Source organism: Saimiri boliviensis, chromosome 4 (assembly GCF_048565385.1).
Source record: "Saimiri boliviensis isolate mSaiBol1 chromosome 4, mSaiBol1.pri, whole genome shotgun sequence".
NCBI lineage: Eukaryota > Metazoa > Chordata > Mammalia > Primates > Cebidae > Saimiri > Saimiri boliviensis.
Window position 1 is genome coordinate 133,143,110 of NC_133452.1, and position 23,215 is coordinate 133,166,324.

The 23,215-nt window shown below is 46.6% G+C and overlaps 1 protein-coding gene across 1 annotated transcript; it reads left to right on the forward strand.

Annotated features, from left to right (window-relative positions):
- The first annotated feature begins 1,482 nt into the window (after positions 1–1,482).
- C4H6orf15 (chromosome 4 C6orf15 homolog) lies at positions 1,483–2,593 on the forward strand. The gene is made up of 2 exons (XM_003944633.4): positions 1,483–1,549; positions 1,749–2,593. The coding sequence occupies exons 1-2, from the start codon at positions 1,483–1,485 to the stop codon at positions 2,591–2,593; spliced, it is 912 nt and encodes a 303-aa protein (XP_003944682.3).
- Positions 2,594–23,215: the final 20,622 nt, after the last annotated feature.

Genomic DNA, 23,215 nt, shown 5'->3' on the forward strand with positions numbered 1-23,215 from the left:
TCAAAAGTCAACAAACAGTTAATGAATCTCTACATTCCCGTCACCCAGCTTCAACAATGATCAAGTCCTGGCCATTTGACAGCAGCATTTAAAGGCCTTTCTCTGGATCATGAGGTCAATAGTCAAAGACCAGCCTGAACAACATGGTGAAACCCTGTCTGTACTAAAAATACAAAAATTAGCCAGGTGTGGTGGTGCTTGCCTGCAATCCCAGGTATTCAGGAGGCTGAGGCAGGAGAATGGCTTGAACCCGGGAGGCGGAGGTTGTAGTGAGCCGAGATTATGCCATTGCACTCTAGCTTGGGTGACAGAGTGAGACTCTGTCTCAATAAATAAATAAATAAAGGTTTTCCTCTACTATTACTTGGAAATAACAGTATTCTTTCTCCCAGTGTGTCTTATGTTCTGTGGCATATCTGGCCACCTGTGGCTGGCAGAATGATGTCTCCAACCCTAACACCATCAAAGATGTCCACATCCTAACCCCTGGAACCTGGGAATTAGGTTACATGACAAAGGGAAGTTAAAGTTGCCGATGGATTAAGGTTGCTAGTCATCTGACCTTAAAGAGATTATCATGGATTATCCAGGTGGGTCCGGTGTAGTCACTGGGTCCCTTAATGTGGATGTGGGAGGCAGAAGAAGAAGTCTGAGTGGCACAGGATAAAAACTGGCTGATTTTGACTTTGGAGATGGAGGAAGGGGACCATGAGCCAAAGAACACAGGTAGCCTCTAGAAGGTGAAAAAGCAGGGAAAGGGATTCTCCCCTGAGGCCCCCAGAAAGAAGCACAGCCCTGCTGACACCTTGATTCTAATCCACTGCAACCTGTTCTGGACTTCTGATCTCCAAAACTGTGAAGTTTAATAAAGCCATGTTGTCGCAAGCCATTCCATTCACAGTGATTTGTCAGTGCAGCAGCAGGAGTCAACCAGCATCTCAGAAGGATGGATCCAGCCCCATTTCCCAGCTAGATCCAGGTCTCATCTAGGAGCAGCTCCTCTGATGGGGCCACTTCTGCACCCCAGAGCCTCCTGCAGGTGGGGGCCGAGGTGAAGGAGATGTGACGATGCATGAGAAAGCGGTGCTGGGAGTGGATATTCTGGACCCGAAAGAGAACCAAGTGTTTCTGTTGCTGAGAGTAGCAATTAAGAGAGTGGGACCCCACGGTGGAGGTCCGTGTGTGGAGGGAAACAGGGTGGGGGAGGCTGGCAAGCAGGGGTGAGCTATGAGCCTGGACACCTGGGCCAAGAAGGGGCAAGGAGCTCAAGGAAAGGTGCCAGGGTGGGAAACACCCAGCTTCCTCTCGGACATTCATTCAAGTAGCACCTGTTGCCACAGACCGCATTAGGAATGAGGGTGGAATGTGGAGGTTTATTGTCTCCACAACCACTAGCCCAGCCTGTTTCTGCTGTCCCCCGCCCCGCTACCAGGATAAAGGCTGGCTGTCTTGGGGCTGAGGGAGATGCGGGTGCTGAGCAGGATGCAGGGCCGCGTGGCAGGGAGCTGCGCTCCTCTGGGCCTGCTCCTGGTCTGTCTTCATCTCCCAGGTATGGAGGCCATGCCTGACCCTTGGGCAGGAGGCACTGGAGGTCCCCCAGGAAACAGGAGTTAAGAGAAGGAATAAAGGCAGGAGGGTACACCTTTGGGTCCCTGAGGGAAAAGGAAGAATAGGCATAGGGGAAGCAAAGGGAATCAGGGAATCCAGGAAGGGAGACCATTAGTTGCTTTATCTTCTCTTTCCCTCAGGCCTCTTTGCCCGGAGCATCGGTGTCGTGGAGGAGAAAGTTTCCCCAAACTTGGGGACCAGCTTGCCTCGGCTTGGGCAACCTTCCTTGACTGGCCCCTCTAACTCGGAACATCCTCAGCCCTCCCTGGACCCTAGGTCTAATGATTTGGCAAGGGTTCCTCTGAAGCTCAGCGCGCCTCCCCCTGATGGCTTGCCCCCTGCAGGAGGTTCTGGGGTGCAGAGGTGGCCTCCATCCCGGGGGCTGCCTGCCGTGGATTCCTGGCCCCCCGAGGATCCTTGGCACATGATGGCTGCTGTGGCTGAGGATCACCGAGGGAGAGTGCTGCCTGAAGCACTCTCTTACCTGTCCAGTGCCGCGGCCCTCCCTCCAGGCAGTGGCCCTTTCCCTGGGGAGTCCCCTGCCGACGCCACAGACCCCTCGTCCAAGGCTTTAGTCCTCTACCAGGACTCAGAGTCCAGACGACAGCCCCCTTCTAATCCTCTGGGAGCCGGGGGAAAAATCCTTTCCCAGCGCCCTTTCTGGTCTCTTATCCACAGGCTTCTGCCTGGTCACCCCTGGGAGACCCTGAATCCCACTGTGTCCTGGGGAGGTGGAGGCCCTGGGACTGGTTGGGGAACGCGGCCCATGCCACACCCTGGGGGAATCTGGGGCATCAATAATCAACCCCCAGGTACCAGCTGGGGAAATATTAATCGATATCCAGGAGGCAGCTGGGGAACTATTAATCTATACCCAGGTATCAATCATCCATTTCCTCCTGGAGTTCTCCGGCCTCCTGGCTCTTCTTGGAACATCCCAGTCGGCTTCCCTAATCCTCCAAGCCCTGGGTTGCAGTGGGGCTAGAGCATGACAGAGGGAAACCCCACACTGGGAGTTAGAGAAGGGAGTCCTGCTCCCGCCCCTGCCGTGTGGGCTCAATCCAGACCCTGTCAGCGTGTTTCCAGCAGTATCCCCACTTTTCACCGCCTCCCTTGCTCATCTCCAATAAAATAAAAGCACTTATGGAATTTGCTTCTCCTCGGTGTCTTTGTTTCTGGGCATAAGCTGAAGTGAGTCTGTCCATTCCCGTTTTCTAGCTGTCCCCACGTCCCTCCAGGGGCCCCTGCAGACACTCTCCTGCTATCCCATCCTTTGTAGGGGATCAACACTCGGGTGCTTGAAGGTGGAGCCTCACAGTCTCACCTCAGGCAGGTGGGAGACTGTCCCAGAACTGTGCTGGAATCTGAAATGGGGAGGCGGGACAGCAGGACTGATTGACACACAGCAGGGGGAAGGGCGAGGTCCCTGAAGGCGGCTCCAGGACCAGGTGGGCAGAATTCCTTGCAATTCACAGAAACAGAAAGCCAAGTCACAATGTCTATGCTTCACTTGTCTTTTCTTCCCCAGAAAGTCACGCTTCTTGGAAGTGGAGGATGCATTGGTCTCCTCCCTTACAGGCATCATTTAGCACATTGTGTCCAAGAGAACCACAGACTTTGAACATTTGCTGAGTAAACAGCAGACGTTGATAAAGGAAAAGACAAAAGGGAGAAAAAACCTTGGAGCCAACAATCCCACCTGGGGTGACATTTGATGCCTTTATTCCCAAGCGATGACACAGTCTCATCCTTTGGTCACATTATTGTCTTGCCTGCCCTCCCTTTGGCTTTCCCAGGAGCTCAGCATCCTCACACAGGAGTTGGAGTGAGGGCAGTGAAGGATCAGACTACAAAAGCACAGATGAAATTAGCAGGTGTGGGTGGGAGGTGGTTTGGTTCTGGATTCTCTTTTCCCTGTGCTGCGCCTGCAGTGGTCCGGGTGTATGGACTCTCCATCCAGCCAGGTCCCTGGGAGTTGGGCAGCTTGTGGGAGGGGAGGAGGGAGTAGGAAAAACACCAGAACTCAAGGCATGGGGAGCTACCTGCCTGCCTGAGTGGGAGACGGGTGTTTCCAGAGAAGATGCCCTGTCCCAGCGTCTGCCATAAGGTTCCAGCCTGCACTGAAGTCCTTCCTGAAACACCTTCCCCAGAGCCCACCTTCCCCATCACCAGCCACACTCCCTTCCTCATCACCTCAACCTCTTCACCTGACTCTTTTCCCACCTTGGACTCTCTTGGTTTCACCGTGCCCTAGGGTGAAGGGTGTTGTGCCTGTTTTCAGCACTGCCTCTTCCACAGCCCAGGGTCATTCTCTGTAGCCTGGAGTCCCTTTTCTCTCTGTCGCTCCTCCTGGTTGCCTCCTCTCCATAGTCATTCCTATTCACACATTTATACTTTATCGACGGTCCCCTGCTCTGTTCCCCCGACTCACTAGAGTGTAAGCACCACGAGGACAGGGGCTTTGTCTCTTTTGTTCACTGCTGCACCCCCAGCACCAAGAACAGGGTCCCGACCAGGGCAGGCACTGAGCAGGCACTGAAGGAATGGCTGATCCTGTCTCTCTCTCTGTCTCTCCCCCTCTCTCCTCCTCTCTCTTCTTCCACTCAGTTCCTGAGCCACATGGCTGCACACAGAGTCTAATCTACATGCCCAGGTAGACTGTGGGCCTCCCAGAGCCTCCCTGATGTTTCTCACAAACCTCATGAGCCCTTCTCAGCCCCAAAATACTCTGCGCGTTTCATCGTTTAATCTTCATTACTCTCTGTGAGGAAGGTATTATAAGATTTTTGCCGCTGGGTGCAGTGGCTCATGCCTGTAATCCCAGCACTTTGGGAGGCTGAGGTGGGTGGATCACCTGAGGTCAGGAGTTTGAGACCAGCCTAGCCCAACATGGTAAAACCTTTTCTCTACCAAAAATACAAAAATTAGCCAGGCATCGTGGTGGGTGCCTGTTATCCCAGCTACTCAGCAGGCTGAGGGAGGAGAATCACTTGAACCCAGGAATTGGAGGTTGCAGTGAGCTGAGATCACGCCACTCCACTCCAGCCTAGGTGACAGAGTGAGGCTCCATCTCAAAAAAAAAAAAAAGATGTTTACAGATGGAGGAACTAAGACTTAGAGGGATTAAGCAACTCACACAGGGTTACAAGTGACAGAGGCGGTGACTCAAACCTCATTTTTCTCATTATCTGCCCAGGGATTGTTCAAACGCAATATGCAATTAACAGAAATAACAATAAACTTTTATTATATTTACATATGGGCCAGGTTCTGGACAAGGTGCTTCCACACACATCCTTCCAGCAAATCCTCACAAGAACCCCATTGGGTGGGTGTTGCTGGACCCACTGCACAGGGGAGACACTGAGGCCCAGAGAGGGTGGGGAGGCAAGGCGCGCACACAGGCAACACCGAGCCAGGGCGGTGAAGTTCAGCTGATGCTCGGGTGCTGGTGGCTCAAGGAAGACGGGCTGCAACCATAGAAGATCCCGGGGGATGTGGCCAGTCCCCTCAGGGTGGTCTTTGGCTTAAGGTTAGTGGTTGCTTTAAAGAAGTGGAACTGAGCATGGTGGCTCACGTCTGTAATTTCAGCACTGAGGTAGGAGGATTACTTGAGCCCAGGTGTTCTAGACCAGCCTGGGCAGCATAGAGAGACCTCCTCTCTACAAATAGTAATTTAAAAATTAGCTTGTACACTTAAAAAAAAAAATTAAGAGTAGGCATGGTGGCTCACGCCTATAGTCCCAGCACTTCGGGAGGCTGAGGTGGGTGGAGATCAGCCTGGCCAACATGATGAAACCCCGTCTCTACTAAAAATGCAAAAATGAACCAGGCATGGTGGTGCACACCTATAGTCCCAGCTACAGGGGAGGCTGAGGCATGAGAATTGCTTGAACCTGGAAGGTGGAGGTTGCAGTGAACTGAGATTGTGCCTCTGCACTCCAGCCTGGGAGACAAAGCGAGACTCTGTCTCAAAAATAATAATCATCACCATAAGAGCAAAAATAAATGAAAAAATTAGATATTAGCTTGGCATGGTGGTGTGCCTGTGGTCCCAGCTACTTGGGAGGCTGAGGTGGGAGGATAACCTGAGTCTGATAGGTTGAGGTTACAGTAAGCCATGATCATTCCACTGCACTCTAGCCTGGGTGACAGAGCAAGACACTCAAAAAAGAAAAAAAAAGTCAGGTGCGGTGGCTCATGCCAATACTTTGGGAGGCCGAGGCGGTTGGATCATCTGAGGTCAGGAGTTCAAGACTAGCCTGGCCAATATGGTGAAACCCCGTCTCTACTAAAAATATAAAAATTAGGCCGGGCACGGTGGCTCACGCCTATAATCCCAGCACTTTGGGAGGCCAAGACGGGTGGATCACGAGGTCAAGAGATCGAGACCATCCTGGTCAACATGGTGAAACCCGGTCTCTACTAAAAAATACAAAAATTAGCTGGGCATGGTGGCGCACGCCTGTAGTCCCAGCTACTCAGGAGGCTGAGGCAGGAGAATTGCTTGAACCCAGGAGACGGAGGTTGCAGTGAACCGAGATCATGCCATTGCACTCCAGCCTGGGTAACAAGAGTGAAACTCCGTCTCAAAAAAAAAAAAAAAAAAAAAAATTAGCCTGGCATGGTGGCAGATGCCTGTAACCCCAGCTACTTGGGAGGCTGAAGCAGGAGAATTGCTTGAACCCGGGAAGTGGAAGTTGCAGTGAGCTGACGTTCTGCCACTGCACTCCAGCCTGGGTGACAAAAAGGAAACTCTGTCTCAGAAAAGAAAAACCCCAAAACCAAACAACAACTACAACAAAAAGAGAGGAAGTGTTTTCAGTAATCTGTGATATAGGAAAGGTCCTAAAATTTGCAACAGGGACTCCTGCTGGCATTCTGATGTTTACATTTTTATTAGTGGTTAATTGGTGGAAGTGATGGCTGGAGTAGCAGGGCTCATTCATTTCTCCTGTCCTAGGAGGACACTCATCTAGAAGTTATGAGAACAAGTTTTTCCTCCTGCCATGCAGCCCTCTGTACTAGGTCACCTTAGACAAGTCATTGACCTCTTCGCATCTTCCTTTTTCTCAGCCTCCCTCACAGGGTTGCTAGGAAGTGTAGATAAGATAATGATAAGGTGCCTTAGAGACTGGAAAACCCTGAACCATCATAAGGGATGGATCCTAATGCACCACACTGTCCCACTGAGGCGGTCCCCGCAGGACCACAGGATAGCTCTGAGTCCCACAGAGGAAGGCTGGTCTGGTGCGGTGGCTGTAGTTGACATCACAGTTGATAAGGTTGATGTGATGCTTTGGACTTGGAATTACACTTGAGAGAATGTCTCCAAGATCAAGAGGAAGAGTTGAGTTGGCTTCTCATTTAAATGTTTCATCCTGCAAACAAACTGCATTCACTCAGTCATTTGTCAGTAAAAAGGACATTTTTTATGCACACACACACACAGTTGAGTGATAATAATAATAGTTTTCTTTACGTATTTACCATGAACTAAATGTTACAGCGTTATTTATTTCAATTCTCACAATTCTAAGATGTACTTACTCTTTTTCTTTTCTTTTCTTTCTTTCTTTTTTCTTTAATTTTAAAGACGGGGTTTCACCATGTTGGTCAGGCTGGTCTTGAACTCCCGACCTCAGGTGATCTGCCTGCCTTGGCCTCCAAAGTGCTTGGATTACAGGCGTGAGCCACCACGCCCGGCCTCTTTCTCTTTTTTTCTTTCTTTCTTTCTTTCTTTCTTTTTTTTTTTTTTTTTGGAGACAGAGTCTTGCTCTGTCACCAGGCTGGAGTGCAGTGGAATAATCTTGGTTCACTGCAACCTCCAACTCTCTGGTTCAAGTGATCCTCCTGCCTCAGCCTCCTGAGTAGCTGGGATTACAACTAATTTTTGTATTTTTTAGTAGAGAAAGGGTTTCGCCATGTTGGACAGGATGGTCTCTATCTCCTGGCCTCGTGATCCGCCCATCTCAGCCTCCCAAAGTGCTGTATTTACAGGTGTGAGCCACCGCGCCCGGCCAGAGGGTGCTTTCTTTAGCACCTCTTCCTCTGTCCCTCCTTTTTCTGAATTCTGGGTTTAAACCACTCCCTGGCTACTCAAGACCATGATCCCTCTCGCCTCACCTAGTTAAAACCCACTTTTCCTGAGTCTTTCTGTCCACTATGACATTGTCATATGATGGATTCAGCAGAACTAACTCTGTTTATGATTAATAGGTGCAAAGATGATGAGTCTAGGAAGATAAAACCCATCTAGCATGTTAGTGATCCCTTAAATATCTGTCTCCCGCCTTCATACTCAGGTGCCTCCCTCTTTTCCTGGGACACCCTCTCAATGTCTAAAAAACATTAAGGGATTCCTACTTAATGTAATTTTGTTTATCTTCTGAATTTATTAAACAGCATTTGAGCATTAAATAATATTCTTCTATATATATTATTATACAATTAATACATATAAATTTATGGATTTAATAATCCAAACTGACCGGGCACGGTGGCTCATGCCTGTAATCCCAGCATTTGGGGAGGCTGAGGCGGGAGGGACACTTGAGCCCAGGAGTCTGAGACCGGCCTGGGCAACATAAGGAGGCCATATCTCTACAAAAGAGAGAAAAAAAAAAGGACAGGCAGTCTGGGACACAGGGACTGGAATTCCTAGACAACTCCTGGTGCTGGGCTGGACTTACAGCCAGTGGACTGGGGTGGCACTTGACCTAGGGAGATGCCAGCTGGCGTGGCTACGAGAGGGCTTGTGCCACCTTCTCCAAACGCAGCCAGTGCGGCTCCTAGCAACAGAAGCGACTCCTTCCCTCTGCTTAAGGAGAGGTAAGCAACGGATAAAGAGGACTTGGTCTTGCAGCCACAGTAGAATAGGGCACCCGGCGGAGTCACGAGGGTCCCCATTCCAGGCCCTAGCTCCCAGATGACATTTTTAGACACACCTGGGCCGAAAGGGAAGCTGCTGCCTTGAAGAGAAGGGCCCAGTCCTGGCGGGATCCATCACCTGCTGGCTCTTTAGTTTTGCCCTTAGGCCCTGAACGACTAGCAGCAGTAACCAGGTAGTACATTGTGGGCCTTGGGTGAGACTCGGCGATGTGTTGGCTTCAGGAGTGACCCGGCACCTTCCCAGCTATGGTGGCTATGGTGAAAGACAACTGTGGTTTGAGAAAAGCAGAGGGAAAAGTACAGGGGACTTTGTCTTGTACCTTAGGTACCAGCTCAGCCATGGTAGCAACAAGCAGCCTCTTGGAGTCCCCAAGTCTAGGCCTAGGGAGCCTGCTGCCCTGAAAGGTAAGTCTCAGGCCTGGCAACATTCCCCACAAGCTGATGTAGAGCCCTTGGGCTTTAATGTTAATTTTTTTCAAGACGGTGTCTTGCTCTGTCACCCAGGCTGGAGTGCAGCAGCACCATCTGGACTCACTGCAACCTTCACCTCCTGGGTTCAAGCAATTCTCCTGCTTCCCAAGTAGCTAGGATTACAGGCACCCACCACCATACCTGGCTAATTTTTTTTTTTTTTTGAGACCTAGTTTCACTCTTGTTACCCAGGCTGGAGTGCAATGGTGCAATCTCAGCTCACTGCAACCTCCGCTTCCTGGGTTCAGGCAATTCTCTTGCCTCAGCCTCCCGAGTACCTGGAACTACAGGCAAGCACCACCATGCCCAGCTAATTTTTGTATTTTTAGTAGAGACGGGGTTTCACCATGTTGACCAGGATGGTCTCGATCTCTTGACCTCACGATCCACCCGCCTCAGCCTCTCAAAGTGCTGGGATTACAGGCTTGAGACACCGCGCCCGGCCTCAATTTTTTTTTTATTTTTTTTTTATTTTTTAAGTAAGATGGGGTTTCACCATGTTGGTCAGGCTGGTCATGAACTCCCAACCTCAGGTGATCCGCCTGCCTTGGCTTCCAAAGTGCTTGGATTACAGGCGTAAAGTACCACGCCCAGCCTCTGCCTCAATTTTTGTATTTTTAGTAGAGACGAGGTTTCACCATGTTGGTCAGGCTGGTCTTGACCTCCTGACCTCAAGTGATCCACCAGCCTCGGCCTCCCACAATACTGGGATTACAGGCGTGAGCTACCGCACCCTTAAATCCTTTGGGCTTTAAGTGAACATCTGTGGTGACCCGGCAGAACCACTGAGGACTAGTGGTGGTGCTTGCCATAGGGAGAGGCTCCTCGGCCTGAGGAAAGCGGAGGGATGAGTGAGAGGAACTTTGTATTGTGGTGTGAGTGCCCACTTAGCCACAGCAGAACAGAGCATCAGGTAAATTACCAAAGTTTTTGACTCAAATTCCTGGCTCCCAGACAGCACCTCTGGACAAGCTCTGGGCCTAGGGGAACTTGTCACCCTGAAAGGAAGGCCCTTAGCCAAGACCCAGTGCTGTGCTGGCTTCAGGTCTGACCCAGCGCAGTCCCAGTGGTGGTGGCCACAGGGGTGCTTGTGTCACCAAGCCCCCAGCTCCAGGTGGCTCAACACAGAGAGAGATTCTGTATGTTTGGGAAAAAGTAAGCAAAAAGAACAAGAGTCTATGCCTGATAATCCAGAAAATTCTTTCAGATCTTATCCAAGACCACTAGGCAACACTTCTAAGATTCTAGAAAACCACAACATTACTGGGTTTCCCAAGAAGGACAGGCACAAACAAGCCCAGACTGTGAAGACTACAATAAATACCCAGCTCTTCAGTGCCCAGATACCGACAAACATCTGTAAGCATCAATACCATCTAGGAAGACATGACCTCATCAAATGAACTAAGTAAGGTATCAGGGACCAGTCCTGGGGAAAAAGAGAGATATGATCTTTCAGACAGAGAAATAGATGTTTTGAGAACACTAAAACAAATTCAAGATAGTACAGAGAAAGAATTCAGAATTCTATCAGATAAATTTCACAAGAAGATTGAAATAATTAAAAAGAATCAGGCAGAAATTCTAGAGTTGAAAAATACAGTTGACATGCTGAAGAACATATCAGACTCTTTTGAAATTTTTTTGAAAAAAAAAGTTTTTTCTGTTTTCTTTTTTTTTTTTTTTTTTGAGACGGAGTTTCACTCTTGCTACCCAGGCTGTAGTGCAATGGCGCGATCTCGGCTCACCGCAACCTCCGCCTCCTGGGTTCAAGCAATTCTCCTGCCTCAGCCTCCTGAGTAGCTGGGATTACAGGCACATGCCACCATGCCCAGCTGATTTTTAGTATTTTTAGTAGAGACGGGGTTTCACCATGTTGACCAGGATGGTCTCGATCTCTTGACCTCGTGATCCACCCGCCTCGGCCTCCCAAAGTGCTGGGATTACAGGCTTGAGCCACTGCGCCCGGCCCTATTTTCCTTCTATTTTTCAGACAGAGTCTCAGTCTGTTGCCCAGGCTGGAGTGCGGTGGCACAATCTCAGTTCATTGCAACCTCTGTCTCCTGGGTTCAAGAGGTTCTCCTGCCTCATCCTCCTGAGTAGCTGGGATTACAGGTGACCACCACCATGCCTGGTTAATTTTTGTATTTTTAGTACAAATGAGGTTTTGCCATGTTGGCCAGGCTGGTTTCGAACTCCTGATCTCAGTTGATCTGCCCGCCTTGGCCTTTCAAAGTGCTGGGATTTCAGACATGAGTCACTGCACCCAGCCTTTTAAAAAATTGTATTTATTTTAATTTTTCAGAAAATACAGAGTCTCTGAATAGTAGAATTGATCAAGCAAAAGAATTAGTGAGCCTGAAGACAGGCTACTTGAAAATACAGTCAGAGGAGACAAACAAATTCAAGATAGTACAGAGAAATAATTCAGAAGTCTATCGGATAAACAAAATTCTATCAGACAAATGAAAAAAGAATAAAAAACATGAAGCATGCCTACAAGATTTAAAAAACAGCTTCAAAAGAGTAAATCTAAGAGTTATTGGCCTTAAAGAGGAGGGAGAGAAGAGATAGAGGTAGAAAGTTTATTTAAAGAAATAACAGAATTTCCCAAACCTATAGAAAGATATCAACATTCAAATGCAAGAAGGTTATAGAATGCCAAGCAGATTAAACTCAAAGAAGACTACCTCAAGGCATTTAATGATCAAACTCCCAAAGCTTCAATAAGTCTGGCAGCAGATTTTTCAGTGGAAACCTTGCAGGGCAGGAGACAGTGGCATGACATATTTAAAGTGCTGAAGGAAAAAAACTTTTACCCTGCAATAGTATATCCAGTGAAAACATCCTTCAAGCGTAAAGGAGAAATAAAGACAAAAAAAAAAAAAAAGCTGAGGGATTTCATCAACACGAGATTACCCTACAAGAAATGCTAAAGGGAGTTCTTTAATCTGAAAGAAAAGGATGTCAGTGAGTGATAATAAATCATGTGACGGTACAAAGCTCACTGGTAATAGTAAGTATACAGAAAAACGCAGAATAATATAACACTGTAATGGTAGTAGGTAAACCACTCTTGTCTTAAAGTAGAAAGACTAAATGATGAACCAATAGAAACTAATAACTATAGTTTATTGCGGTACTGTTCACAATAGCCAAGATTTGGAAGCAACCGAAGTGTCCATCAACAGATGAATGGATAAAGAAAATGTGCATAGACTCCTCATTAGTATAGTAGTGAGAAAAAGAAAATACACGTATGCATAATGGAGTACTATGAGGCCATAAAAAAGAATGACATCTTGTCACTTGCAACAGTATGGATGGAACTGGAGGTCATTTGTTAGATGACATAAGCCAGGCATAGAAAGACAAACACCACATGTTCTCACTTATTTGTGGGCTCTAAAAATCAAAACAATTGAACTCATGGACAGAGAAAATAAAATGATGGTTACCAGAGGCTGGGAAGAGTAGAGGAGCTGGGGCGGGGGACATGTGGGGATGGTTAATGGGTCCAAAGAAATAGTTAGAAAGAATGAATAAGACCTAGTCTTTGTCAGCACAACAGGGGACTATAGTCAGTAATAACTTTTCTTTTTTTTTTTTTTTTTTTCTTTTTATGATGGAGTCTTCCTCCATTGCCCAGGCTGGAGTGTAGTGGCACAATATCTCAGCTCGTTGCAGTCTCTGCCCCTTGGTTTCAGAAATTCTCCTGCCTCAGCCTCCCAGGTAGCTGGGATTACAGCCATGCACCACCACGCCTGGCTAATATTTGTATTTTTAGTAGAGATGGGGTTTCACCATGTTGATCAGGTTGGTCTCGAACTCCTGACCTCAGGTGATCTGCCTGCCTTGGCCTCTCAAAGTGCTAGGAGTATGGCATGAGCCACTGCGCCCAGCTGGTAATAACTTAATTGTACATTTAAAAATAATTAAAAGAGTATAATTAGATTGTTTGTAACACAAAGGATAAATGCTTGAGAGAATGGATACCCAATTTTCCATGATGTGATTATGACACACCGCATGCCTGTATCAAAATATGTCATGTATCTCATAAACATATATATCTACAATGTACTCACAAAATTAAAATAAAAATTAATAAAATAATCAAATGGAATAAAAATAAATAAATGTACAAAACCAGGGAGTAGTTTTTAGTATACCGAGGTGGGCGGATCATCTGAGGTCAGGAGTTCAAGATCGGTCTGGCCAATATGGCAAAACCCTGTCTCTACTTAAAAAAAAAAAACAAAAACCAACACCATAATTAATTTCAGAATATTTTCATCAACTCCAAAAGAAAGCCCAAAGCCATGAGCTGCCACTCCCAATTCTCTCACACCCCTTCCCTACTCCCCCCCATCCCTAAGCATCCAATCATCTCTTTTTTGTCTGTAAGGACTTACCTATTCTGTACATTTCTTATAAATGGAATAATACAACACGTGGTCCTTGTGACTGGCTTCTTTCATTTATCACAATGTTTTCAAGGTTCATCCATGTTGTAGCACATATCAGTACTTCATTCCTTTTTATTTTCAAATTCATTTTTATTCTAATGTATGGATGTATATATCACATTTTATTTTCCTTTCATCAGTTGATGGACATTTTAGGCCATTTCCATTTTTGTTGTTGTTGTCGTTGTTGTTTGGCTATTTATTATGAATAATGCTGTGATAAACATTTGTGAACAACTTCTTGTGTAGACATAGATTTTCATTTTTCTGGGCTATAAACCTAGAAGTAGAATTGCTGAGTCATAAAGTAACTCCATGTTCAACCTTTGGAAGATCTGTCAGACTATTTTCCAAAGTGCTGTACCATTTCACACTCCAACAGCTGGGTATGAGAGTTCCAATTTTTCCACATCCTTGCAACACTTATTATTATCTCTTTTTTACTATAGCCAGCCTACTGGGTGTGAAATTATATCTCACTGAGAAATATAACTGTTTTTAGGTATACATCTTTTACATAAATTCTAGAATTTTGCAGGCAGGGCAAGGTGGCTAACGTCTGTTAATTCCAGCACTTTGGGATGCTGAGGTGGGCGAATCATCTGAAGTCAGGAGTTCAAGACCAGTCTGGCCAACATGGCAAAACCCTGTCTCTATTATAAAAACAAACAAACAAAAAAAACCCGCAAAAATTAGCCAGACATGGTGGTGTGTGCCTGTAATCCCAGCTACTCAGAAGGTTGAGGTTTGAGAATTGCTTGAACCCAGGAGGTGAAGTTTGCAGTGAGCTGAGATTGTGCCATTGCACTCCAGCCTTGGTGACACAGTAAGACTTTGTCTCAATTTAAAAAAAAAATAAAAAAAAATAAAAAAAAAATAAAAAGAAAAAAAAGCAAAAAAAAAAAGCAAAAAAAAAAAAAAGCCCGGGCATTGTGGCTCACACCTGTAATCCAAGCATTTTGGAGGCCAAGGTGGGCAGACCACCTGAGGTCGGGAGTTCAAGAGCAGCCTGACCAACATGGTGAAACCTCATCTTTAAAAAAATAAAAAATTAAAATTAAAAAAACAATTTCCCAACCTATTTTCTCCCCCCAATATAACACATTTTAATAATCTCTCTTGACCATTATTATATAATCAATTTTTCTATCATGATATACTAACTTGGTCTGTTATCTCTCTCTCTCTCTCTCTCTCTCTCTCTCTATATATATATATATATATATATATATATATATATATTTTTTTTTTTTTTTTTTTTTTCTTAGACAGAGTCTCACTGTTGCCAGGCGTCAGGCTGGAGTGCAGTGGCACAATCTCGGCTCACTGCAACCTCCGCCCCCTGGGTTCAAGCAATTCTCCTGCCTCAGCCTCCCGAGCAGCTGGGACTACAGGCACATGCCACCAGGCCCAGCTAATTTTTGTATTTTTAGTAGAGACGGGGTTTCACCATGCTGGTGAAACCAACAGGATGGTCTCGATCTCTTGACCTCGTGATCCACCCGCCTCAGCCTCCCAAAGCGCTGGGATTACAGGCTTGAGCCACCCCGCCCGGCCCGGTCTGTCAGCAATATTAAATCTTATGCATGTCTTATTTGTATTTTATTGTAACTAGTAGGGCTATTTAAATATTCAATATTCTAGAAGATAAAGGATTGGGTTGACTTGGTTAGCTCTTCTTTTTAGCAATTTTTTGGGTTAATTTATTATCTTGGTACCTACAATTGAAACTCCCTTCTCTTTCAGTATTGCCTCTGACATCATCTCATGTCAGACATTCTTATTTCTGCTAATGTTCATACTTACAGCACGGATGTTACTGGCAGTGATCTGTAGGGGTTGCTACAACCTCAATTCTTACCTCCTCAGAAGAAAGAATTTGATTGAGGGGCATAAGGCAGGAGAGACCAAGGCAAGTCTTAGAGCAGGAGTGAAAGTTTATTAAAAAGCTTTAGAGCAAGGCCGGGCGCAGGTTCATGCCTGTAATCCCAGCACTTTGGGAGACCAAGGCAGGTGGATCACAAGGTCAGGAGTTCGAGACCAGCTTGGCCAATATGATGAAACCCTGTCTCATAAAAAAAAAAAAAGCTTTAGAGTTGTAATGAAAGGATGGAATATACACTTGGAAGGGGACCAAGGGGGTGACTTGATAGATCAAGTGTGCAGTTTTTTGAGATGGAGTCTTGCTCTGTCACCCATGCTGGAGTGCAATTTTGGCTCACTGCGAACTCTGCCTTCCAGGTTCAAGCGATTCTCCGGCCTCAGCCTCCCAAGTAGCTGGGATTATAGGTGGGCACCACCACACTTGGCTCATTTTTGTATTTTTAGTAGAGACAGTGTTTTGTCATGTTGGCCAGGCTGGTCTCGAACTCCTGACCTCAGGTGATCCGCCCACCTCAGCCTCCCAAAATGCTGGTATTACAGGAGTGCTACTGCGCCCCGCCTGACTTGGGGTTTTATACATTGGCATGCTTCAAGGGACTTGGTGTTCCTTCTCCCTTGATTCCTCCCTTGGGCTGGGCTGTCCACATGTGCAGTGGGCTGCCAGACCTTGGAAGGGATTGTATGCACGGCGTGTTTACCAGAGTTGTATGCACACTCACTTGAGGCATTTTTCCTTCGCCAGATTAGCATTCCTAGAGGAAGGACGCAGACCAGTTCAACTCCACCAGTTTACCTCTTAGTGAGCATGCTTGACTCCACTCGCCCAGCTTCTGAGATCTTATCAGAAAACTGCTGATCACCAGTTTCAGGTTTTTTCAATGTATTGGGAGGCCGCTTTCCCTGGCGCCAGCTGCTACCAGTTATTATTTTAGAGAAACAGTTAATAACCGCCTGGCCATCACCTGATGCTTGCCTGAGATTGCTGGTGGGTGTGTGTGGCAGGAGCCCTCTCCTGCTTCGCTCAGGCATGATTAGCTGCCTACTGTAACAGGGCTACTTGGCTTTCTCAGCATTCCCTGTGGCTTTTCTGCTTACACAGATGAAAGCAAGCACCTATCTTTGCTTTATAAACAGACACCTAATTAATAGAAGAGACAAAATGAATAGTTCCCTTTTTATTAAAATAAAATTTTAAAACAATTCTCCTCTATTATAGCCATCTTTTGTGCCCTTTATGTTAATTTTTATGTTATTATCATGATTTTATGGCCTGCCACAGATTCAATTTACTTCATTAACTATAATTATCATTTCTCCCTCCATCTTCTTTCTTTCATGCCAAATTGTCAATTTGAACAATGGGAGGTCTTCTAAGTTGGCTCCTTAGGCTGGGTGTGGGGGCTCACGCCTATAATCCTAGCACTTTGGGGGACCGAGACAGGTGGATCACAAGATCAGGAGTTCAAGACCAGCCTGGCCAACATAGTGAAACCCCATCTCTACTAAAAATAGGAAAACTAGCCAGATGTTGTGGCATGCACCTGTAGTCCTAGCTACTCAGGAGGCTGAGGCAGGAGAATTGCTTGAACCCAGGAGGCGGAGGTTGTGGTGAGCTGAGATCATGCCACTGCACTCTAGCCTGGGCAACAGAGCAAAAAAAAAAAAAAAAAAAAAAAAAGTTGGCTCCTTTGTCCTTTTTAGCACTGTCCTTGACATTTTCATTTTTTTCTTGTACTTTTTTTTTTTTTTTTGAGACAGGGTCTCACTGTTGCCCATGTTGGAGTGCTCACGGCTCACTGTAGTCTTGACCTTCCCAGGCTCAGATACCCTCCCATCTCAGCCTCCCGAGTAGCTGGGCCTACAGGCATGCATCACCATACCCAGCTACTTTTTGTATTTTTTTGTAGAGACAGAGTTTCACCATGTTGCCCAGGCTAGTCTTGAACCCCTGTGCTCAGTGATCTGCCTGCCTTGCCCTCCCAAACTGCTGGGATTACAGGCATGAGCCACTGTGCCCAGCCTGTCCTTCACGTTCTTGAAGTCATCCTTGCTCTCTGGCAACAACAGAACATTCAAGTCCTGTCCTGATTCTTTCCTTCTCTGAGACATGGAATCAGTTGTCATCTAAGCTTTGCATTCTAAGGGGTCCTAGTTTATGTAAGTGAAGAATAGTGTTTGAAACCAAAGGATATGTGCTGGGGGTCCACATGAAAGCTGTTGACAAAACTACTACCTCCTCTGTTGGCCACTTTTTTTGTTTGTCTGAGACAGTCTTGCTCTGTTGCCAGGCTGGAGTACAGTGGCGCCATCTTGGCTCACTGCAACCTCAACCTCCCAGGCTCAAGCAATCCTCCCATCTCAGCCTCCCAAGTAGCTAGGACTACAAGTGTACCCCCATGCCTGGCTAATTTTTGTATTTTTTTTTTAGAGACAGGGTTTTGCCATGTTGCCCAGGGTGGTCTCAAATTCCTGGGCTCAAGCCATCTGCCCATCTCAGCATCCCAAAACGCTAGGATTACAAGTGTGAGCCACTGCTCCTGGACCACCTTTAAGTTGGCCACTTTTAAGTTAGATGTTGACGTCAGGTTTGCTAACTTAACATACCATTTGTTGTACCCTACTCGCGTTAGAGAAAGCAGGGTAGCACTCATCATGAAAACTTTCCACATCATGGGCCAGGAGCGGTGGCTCACACCTGTAATCCCAGCACTTTGGGAGGCCACGGCGGGCAGATCACCTGAGGTCAGGAGTTCAAGACCAGCCTGGCCATCATGGTGAAATCTCATCTCTGCTAAAAATACAAAAAATTAGCTGGCTGTGGTGGTGGGCATCTGTAATCCCAGCTACTAGGGAGGCTGAGGCAGGAGAATCAATTGAACCCAGGAGGCGTAGGTTGCAGTGAGTCAAGATCACACTATTGTACTGCAGCCTGGGCAATGAGAGCAAAACTCTCTCAGAAAAAACAAACAAAACACTTTCCACATCACTGAGAGACAATGAGGGGACCATACCCAGGTTTACACAGAAATGAAGGAAGGGAACATGTGGAAGTTAAAGTCTATCGGGGAAGGCTGGAGAGTGTGAATTAGGTAACACTACACGTAAGGTGAGGTCGGTTGGGAACCCGGTCCACTGTGGGATTCTGAAGTCATAAGTCTGAGAGAAGATGAAGCACTCGGTGATTTTTCCACCTGCTATTTTCACCCAGCAAAGACCTGTTTGAGCTACAGTCATTCAGGATATGACTGTGTGTCCCCCACTCCAAAACATATGTTGAAGTCTGAATCCCTGGTGCCTCAGAATGTGATCTGATTTGGAAATATCTTTATAGAGCTTATCAAGTTACAATGAGGTCATTGGGGTGAGGCTTAATCCAACAGAATTTGTGTCTTTATTAAAAAAGCAACTAGCTGGGCATGCTTGTAGTCCCAGCTACTCAAGAGGCTGAGAACGGAGAACTGCTTGAGCCCAAGAGTTCGAGGATGCAGTGAGCTATGATCATGCCACTGACTGCGCTCCAGCCTGGGTAACAGAGCAAGATCTTATCTCCCTTTCTTTTTTTTTTTTTTTTTTTTCTGAGATAGAGTTTCACTCCTCGTGCCCAGGCTGGAGTGCAATGGCATGATCTCGGCTCACTGCAACCTCCGCCTCCCGGGTTCAAGCAATTCCCCTGCCTCAGCCTCCTGAGTAGCTGGGATTACAGACATGGGCTACCACTCCTGGCTAATTTTGTATTTTTAGTAGAGATGGGGTTTCTGCATGTTGGTCAGGCTGGTCTTGAACTCCCAACCTCAGGTAATCCACCCGCCTCTGCCTCTCAAAGTGCTGGGATTACAGGTATAAGCCACTGCATCCAGACAATCTCATCTCTTAAAATACATACATATATATACACACACACACATACGTACATTTTATAAATATATAGATATATAGAGAGAGGTGACCCTGTGGGCTTGATGGTGGTGCCATGGCCAGGTCCCCTCCAGGCAGGAGTGGTATGAAACCCTGAGGATGGAGCCTGGAACATCTGCAGGACCCAACAAAGTGGCCACAGAGAGGGGCCGAGGGGTGGGGGTGCTGATGCTAACACTGCAGAGCCTTCTAGGCCTTCTTAGGGATTTGGCTTTTGTATCTGGAGAACCAGGGGTACCCTGATGGCAAGCCAAGACGCATCACGTTTGCTAGGGACTGCCAAGTCGCCAAGAGAGGAAATGACTCTGCAGATGGTTCTGCAAGGCCTGGCACAGTGTGAGTTTCCTGCACAAGGGAGGTGATTTTGTTTAATAGTTAAATTTGTTTCCTGTTTACGCCCTTCTTCTCACATGGGGATGCTCATGGCCTCCTGCCTGGGTGGTGACAGCAATCTCCTAATTGGCCTTATACCCACAGGCTCTGCCTGCTCCAGCCCATCCTGTAAGTCAGCTCGTCAGACTCTCCCCTGCTCCGTACCGGCTGGCTGCAGAGCCTGCAGCTTACACGTTGTTCCTGTGTGGCTGACTACCCCATCCAGGCTCTGTCTCTCTCCTGTCCTCACCCTCACCCCAGTCCTGCTCTCTGCCGGGCAGATGCTGCTGGTGGAACTATGCAAGCATTTGCAGAACCAGTGACTGAATGCAGCAGGGCCCTGCCAGCCACCCCACCGAGCACAACTGGAGCTCATCACCACCTTGCACTTTGGTTCTGTGATTCGCCCACCTCCTCCTTCTCTGCCTATTAAATGGGAAACTCATTTGCTAGATTCCAGTTCCAGAAGCTTTTAACAGAACTTGGGGAATCCTAGAAGGATACAGTAAGAGGAATGGAAGGAGGAAAGAAGTTAAAGCGTGTTTAGTGGCCAGGTGTGGTGGTTCCTGCCTGTAATCCCAGCACTTTGGGAGGCTGAGGCGGACTGGTCACTTGAGGTCAGGATTTCAAGACCAGCCTGGCCAACATGGCCAAACCCTGTCTCTACTGAAAGTACAAAAATCAGCCAGGCATGGTGGCGGACACTTATCATCACAGCTACTTGGAAGGCTGAGGCAGGAGAATTGCTTGAACCCCAGAGGTGGGGGTTGCAGTGTGCCAAGATTGTGCTACTGTACTCCAGGCTGGGCAACAGAGTGAGACTCCATCTCCAAAACTAAATAAATAAATAAGTGTGTTGGGTTCAGGGGAAAGACTAAAGCTGCTGATTAACCTTTTATGTTAAATAAAAATGTAACTTTAAATAGATGTAAGGAAAATCACTAACTAGACTAGAACTAAAGACCCATGTTTTAAACTACTAGAAGGGCTATAGCAACATAGAAAGCAACCCTTGCAGTGAAACTGGAGGAAAATGATACTCAGAAAAAATAACGTAATACAGACATCAAAGTTGATCTCTTTTTGTTGTTGTTGTTGTTGCTGAGACAGAGACTTGCTCTATCACCCAGGCTGGTGTGTAGTGGTGTGACCTCAGATCACTGCAACCTCCGACTCCTGGGTTCCAGCCATTCTCCTCCCTCAGCCTGCTGAGTAGCTGGGATTACAGGCATTTGCCACCAAGCCTGGCTAATTTTGTATTTTTAGTAGAGACGCGGTTTCACCATGTTGGCCAGGCTGGTCTCAAACTTTGGACCTCATGATCTGCCCACCTCAGCCTCCCAAAGTGCTGGGATTACCAGCGTTAGCCACCAGCCCAAATGATCTGATTTTTTTTTTTTTTTTGAGACGGAGTTTCACTCTTATTACCCAGGCCGGAGTGCAATGGCATGATCTCGGCTCACCGCAATCTCTGCCTCCTGGGTTCAAGCAATTCTCCTGCCTCAGCCTCCCTAGTAGCTGGGACTATAGGTGTGCACCACCATGCCCAGCTAATTTTTGTATTTTTAGTAGAGACAGGGTTTCACCATGTTGACCAGGATGGTCTTGATCTCTTGACCTCATGATCCACCCGCCTCGGCCTCCCAAAGTGCTGGGATTATAGATGTGAGCCACCACGCCCGGCCCTGATCTCTTTTTTAAATAGACTATTCACGTTCAATGAAACTTGATGATTTTTTTAAAAAGTGTATTCATGGAGAACAGTCTGACAAGATGTTATTCAGTGATTATTCCTTGGTGGTAGAAGCTTTTCAGGGCTTTTCAACTTTTTACTTTGTTCTTTTATAAAGACCTATATAGCGCTAGGTTTACAATAAAAGCAAAACAAACACAAAAGCCTATTCATCTGCAAACAACCCTTTCCTGACCCTCCCACTGAACTCCCAGGCTGAGGGTGCCTTTCTCATGACATTGAATAATTATAGTTATAACTACTGTAACTAATGGGCCAGGCACTAAGCTCTCTAAGCCTCATCTTCCTTATCTGGAAAGTGGGGAGAGTCAGAGTTCCCACGTGATAGGGTCGTTGGGATGACTCAACCAAATGTTGGTGTATGAAATTCTTAGCATCATGTTGGGCACAATAAGAACTCAATAACCATTTGCTATTGTTACTATTCTTACAATTTATTTTCTGAGATAGAGTGTCACTCTGTCCCCCAGGCTAGAGTCCAGTGGCAGGATCTTGGCTGACTGCAACCTCCCCCTCCCGGGTTCAAAGGATTCTCCTCCCTTAGCCTCCCAATTAGTCGTTGCTATGTCCCCATCTAATTTGTTTGTTTTTGTTTGTTTGTTTGTTTGTTTTAGACTCACTCTGCTGCCCAGGCTAGAGTGCAGTGGTACAATCTTGGCTCACTGCAACCTCCACCTCCCAGGTTCAAACAATTCTCCTACCTCAGCCTCCCAAGTAGCTGGGATTACAGATACCGACCATCAGGCTCAGCTGATTTTTATATTTTTAGTAGAGACAGTGTTTTACCATGATGGCCAGGCTGGTCTTGAACTCCTGATCTCAGGTGATCCACCCACCTTGGCCTCCCGTAGTGCTGGGATTACAAGCATGAGTCACCAATCCCAGACTAATTTTTGTACTTTTAGAAAAGACAGAGCTCTCACCATGTTGACCAGGCTGGTCTAGAACTCTTGACCTCAGGTGATCCACCCACTTCAGCCTCCAAAAGTGCTGGGATTACAGGTGTGAGCCACTGCACCCAGCCTCTAACTTACTTTAATTCCAAACATCCTGCCAGGATAGGCATTATCAACTTTATAAATGATAAAAACATGGCTCAGAGAGGTTAAGTAATTTGCCTAAAGTCATACAGCTAGTAAAGGGTTTCCTGGGACATTATGTGGAAGTTAATCAGCTATGAATGAGAGCTGTGGGGACTCTGTACACAGAGAATGAGAAGCACTATCTGGGAAAGGCACTGTAGTTGGTGCTAAGGAAATTGGAGATTAAATAAATCTAATCAAAGGTAGCCCCGGGCAAGCATGCATGGGTAGAGACTAGACCGAAGGAAGCAACAATCAAATCTACGGTACTAGGCTCCAACTGAAGAAAGAACGAAGCTGCAGTAGAGTGTGGCCTTTATGGAATCTAGGAAAGGCAGGCTCAAGGGACAAGAATCATGAGCTGTGGAGTCATTTGTCCCATCCGGGGGAACATGCAGATGGGCATGTTCTGGCCGTGAGTATTCTGTTCTGGCCAGAAGTTTCTATTAAAGAAAATTAAGAAAATAAAATAAAAATAGGTGTTTAAATTTTTTTTTAAACTATTTTTATTTTATTTTCTTAATTTTCTTTAATAGAGACAGGGTCTATTTTGTCCAGGGTGATCTCCTGGACTCAAGTAATTCTCCCACCTCAGCCTCCCAAAGAGATTACAGTTGTGATCCATCACACCCGGCCATAACCTACATTTTTTTTTTTTTTTTTTTTTTTTTTGAAGAAGGAATCTTGCTCTGTCATCAGGCTGGAATGCATTAGTGCAATCTCAGCTCACTGCAACCTCCGCCTCCTGGATTCAAGCGATTTTCCTGCCT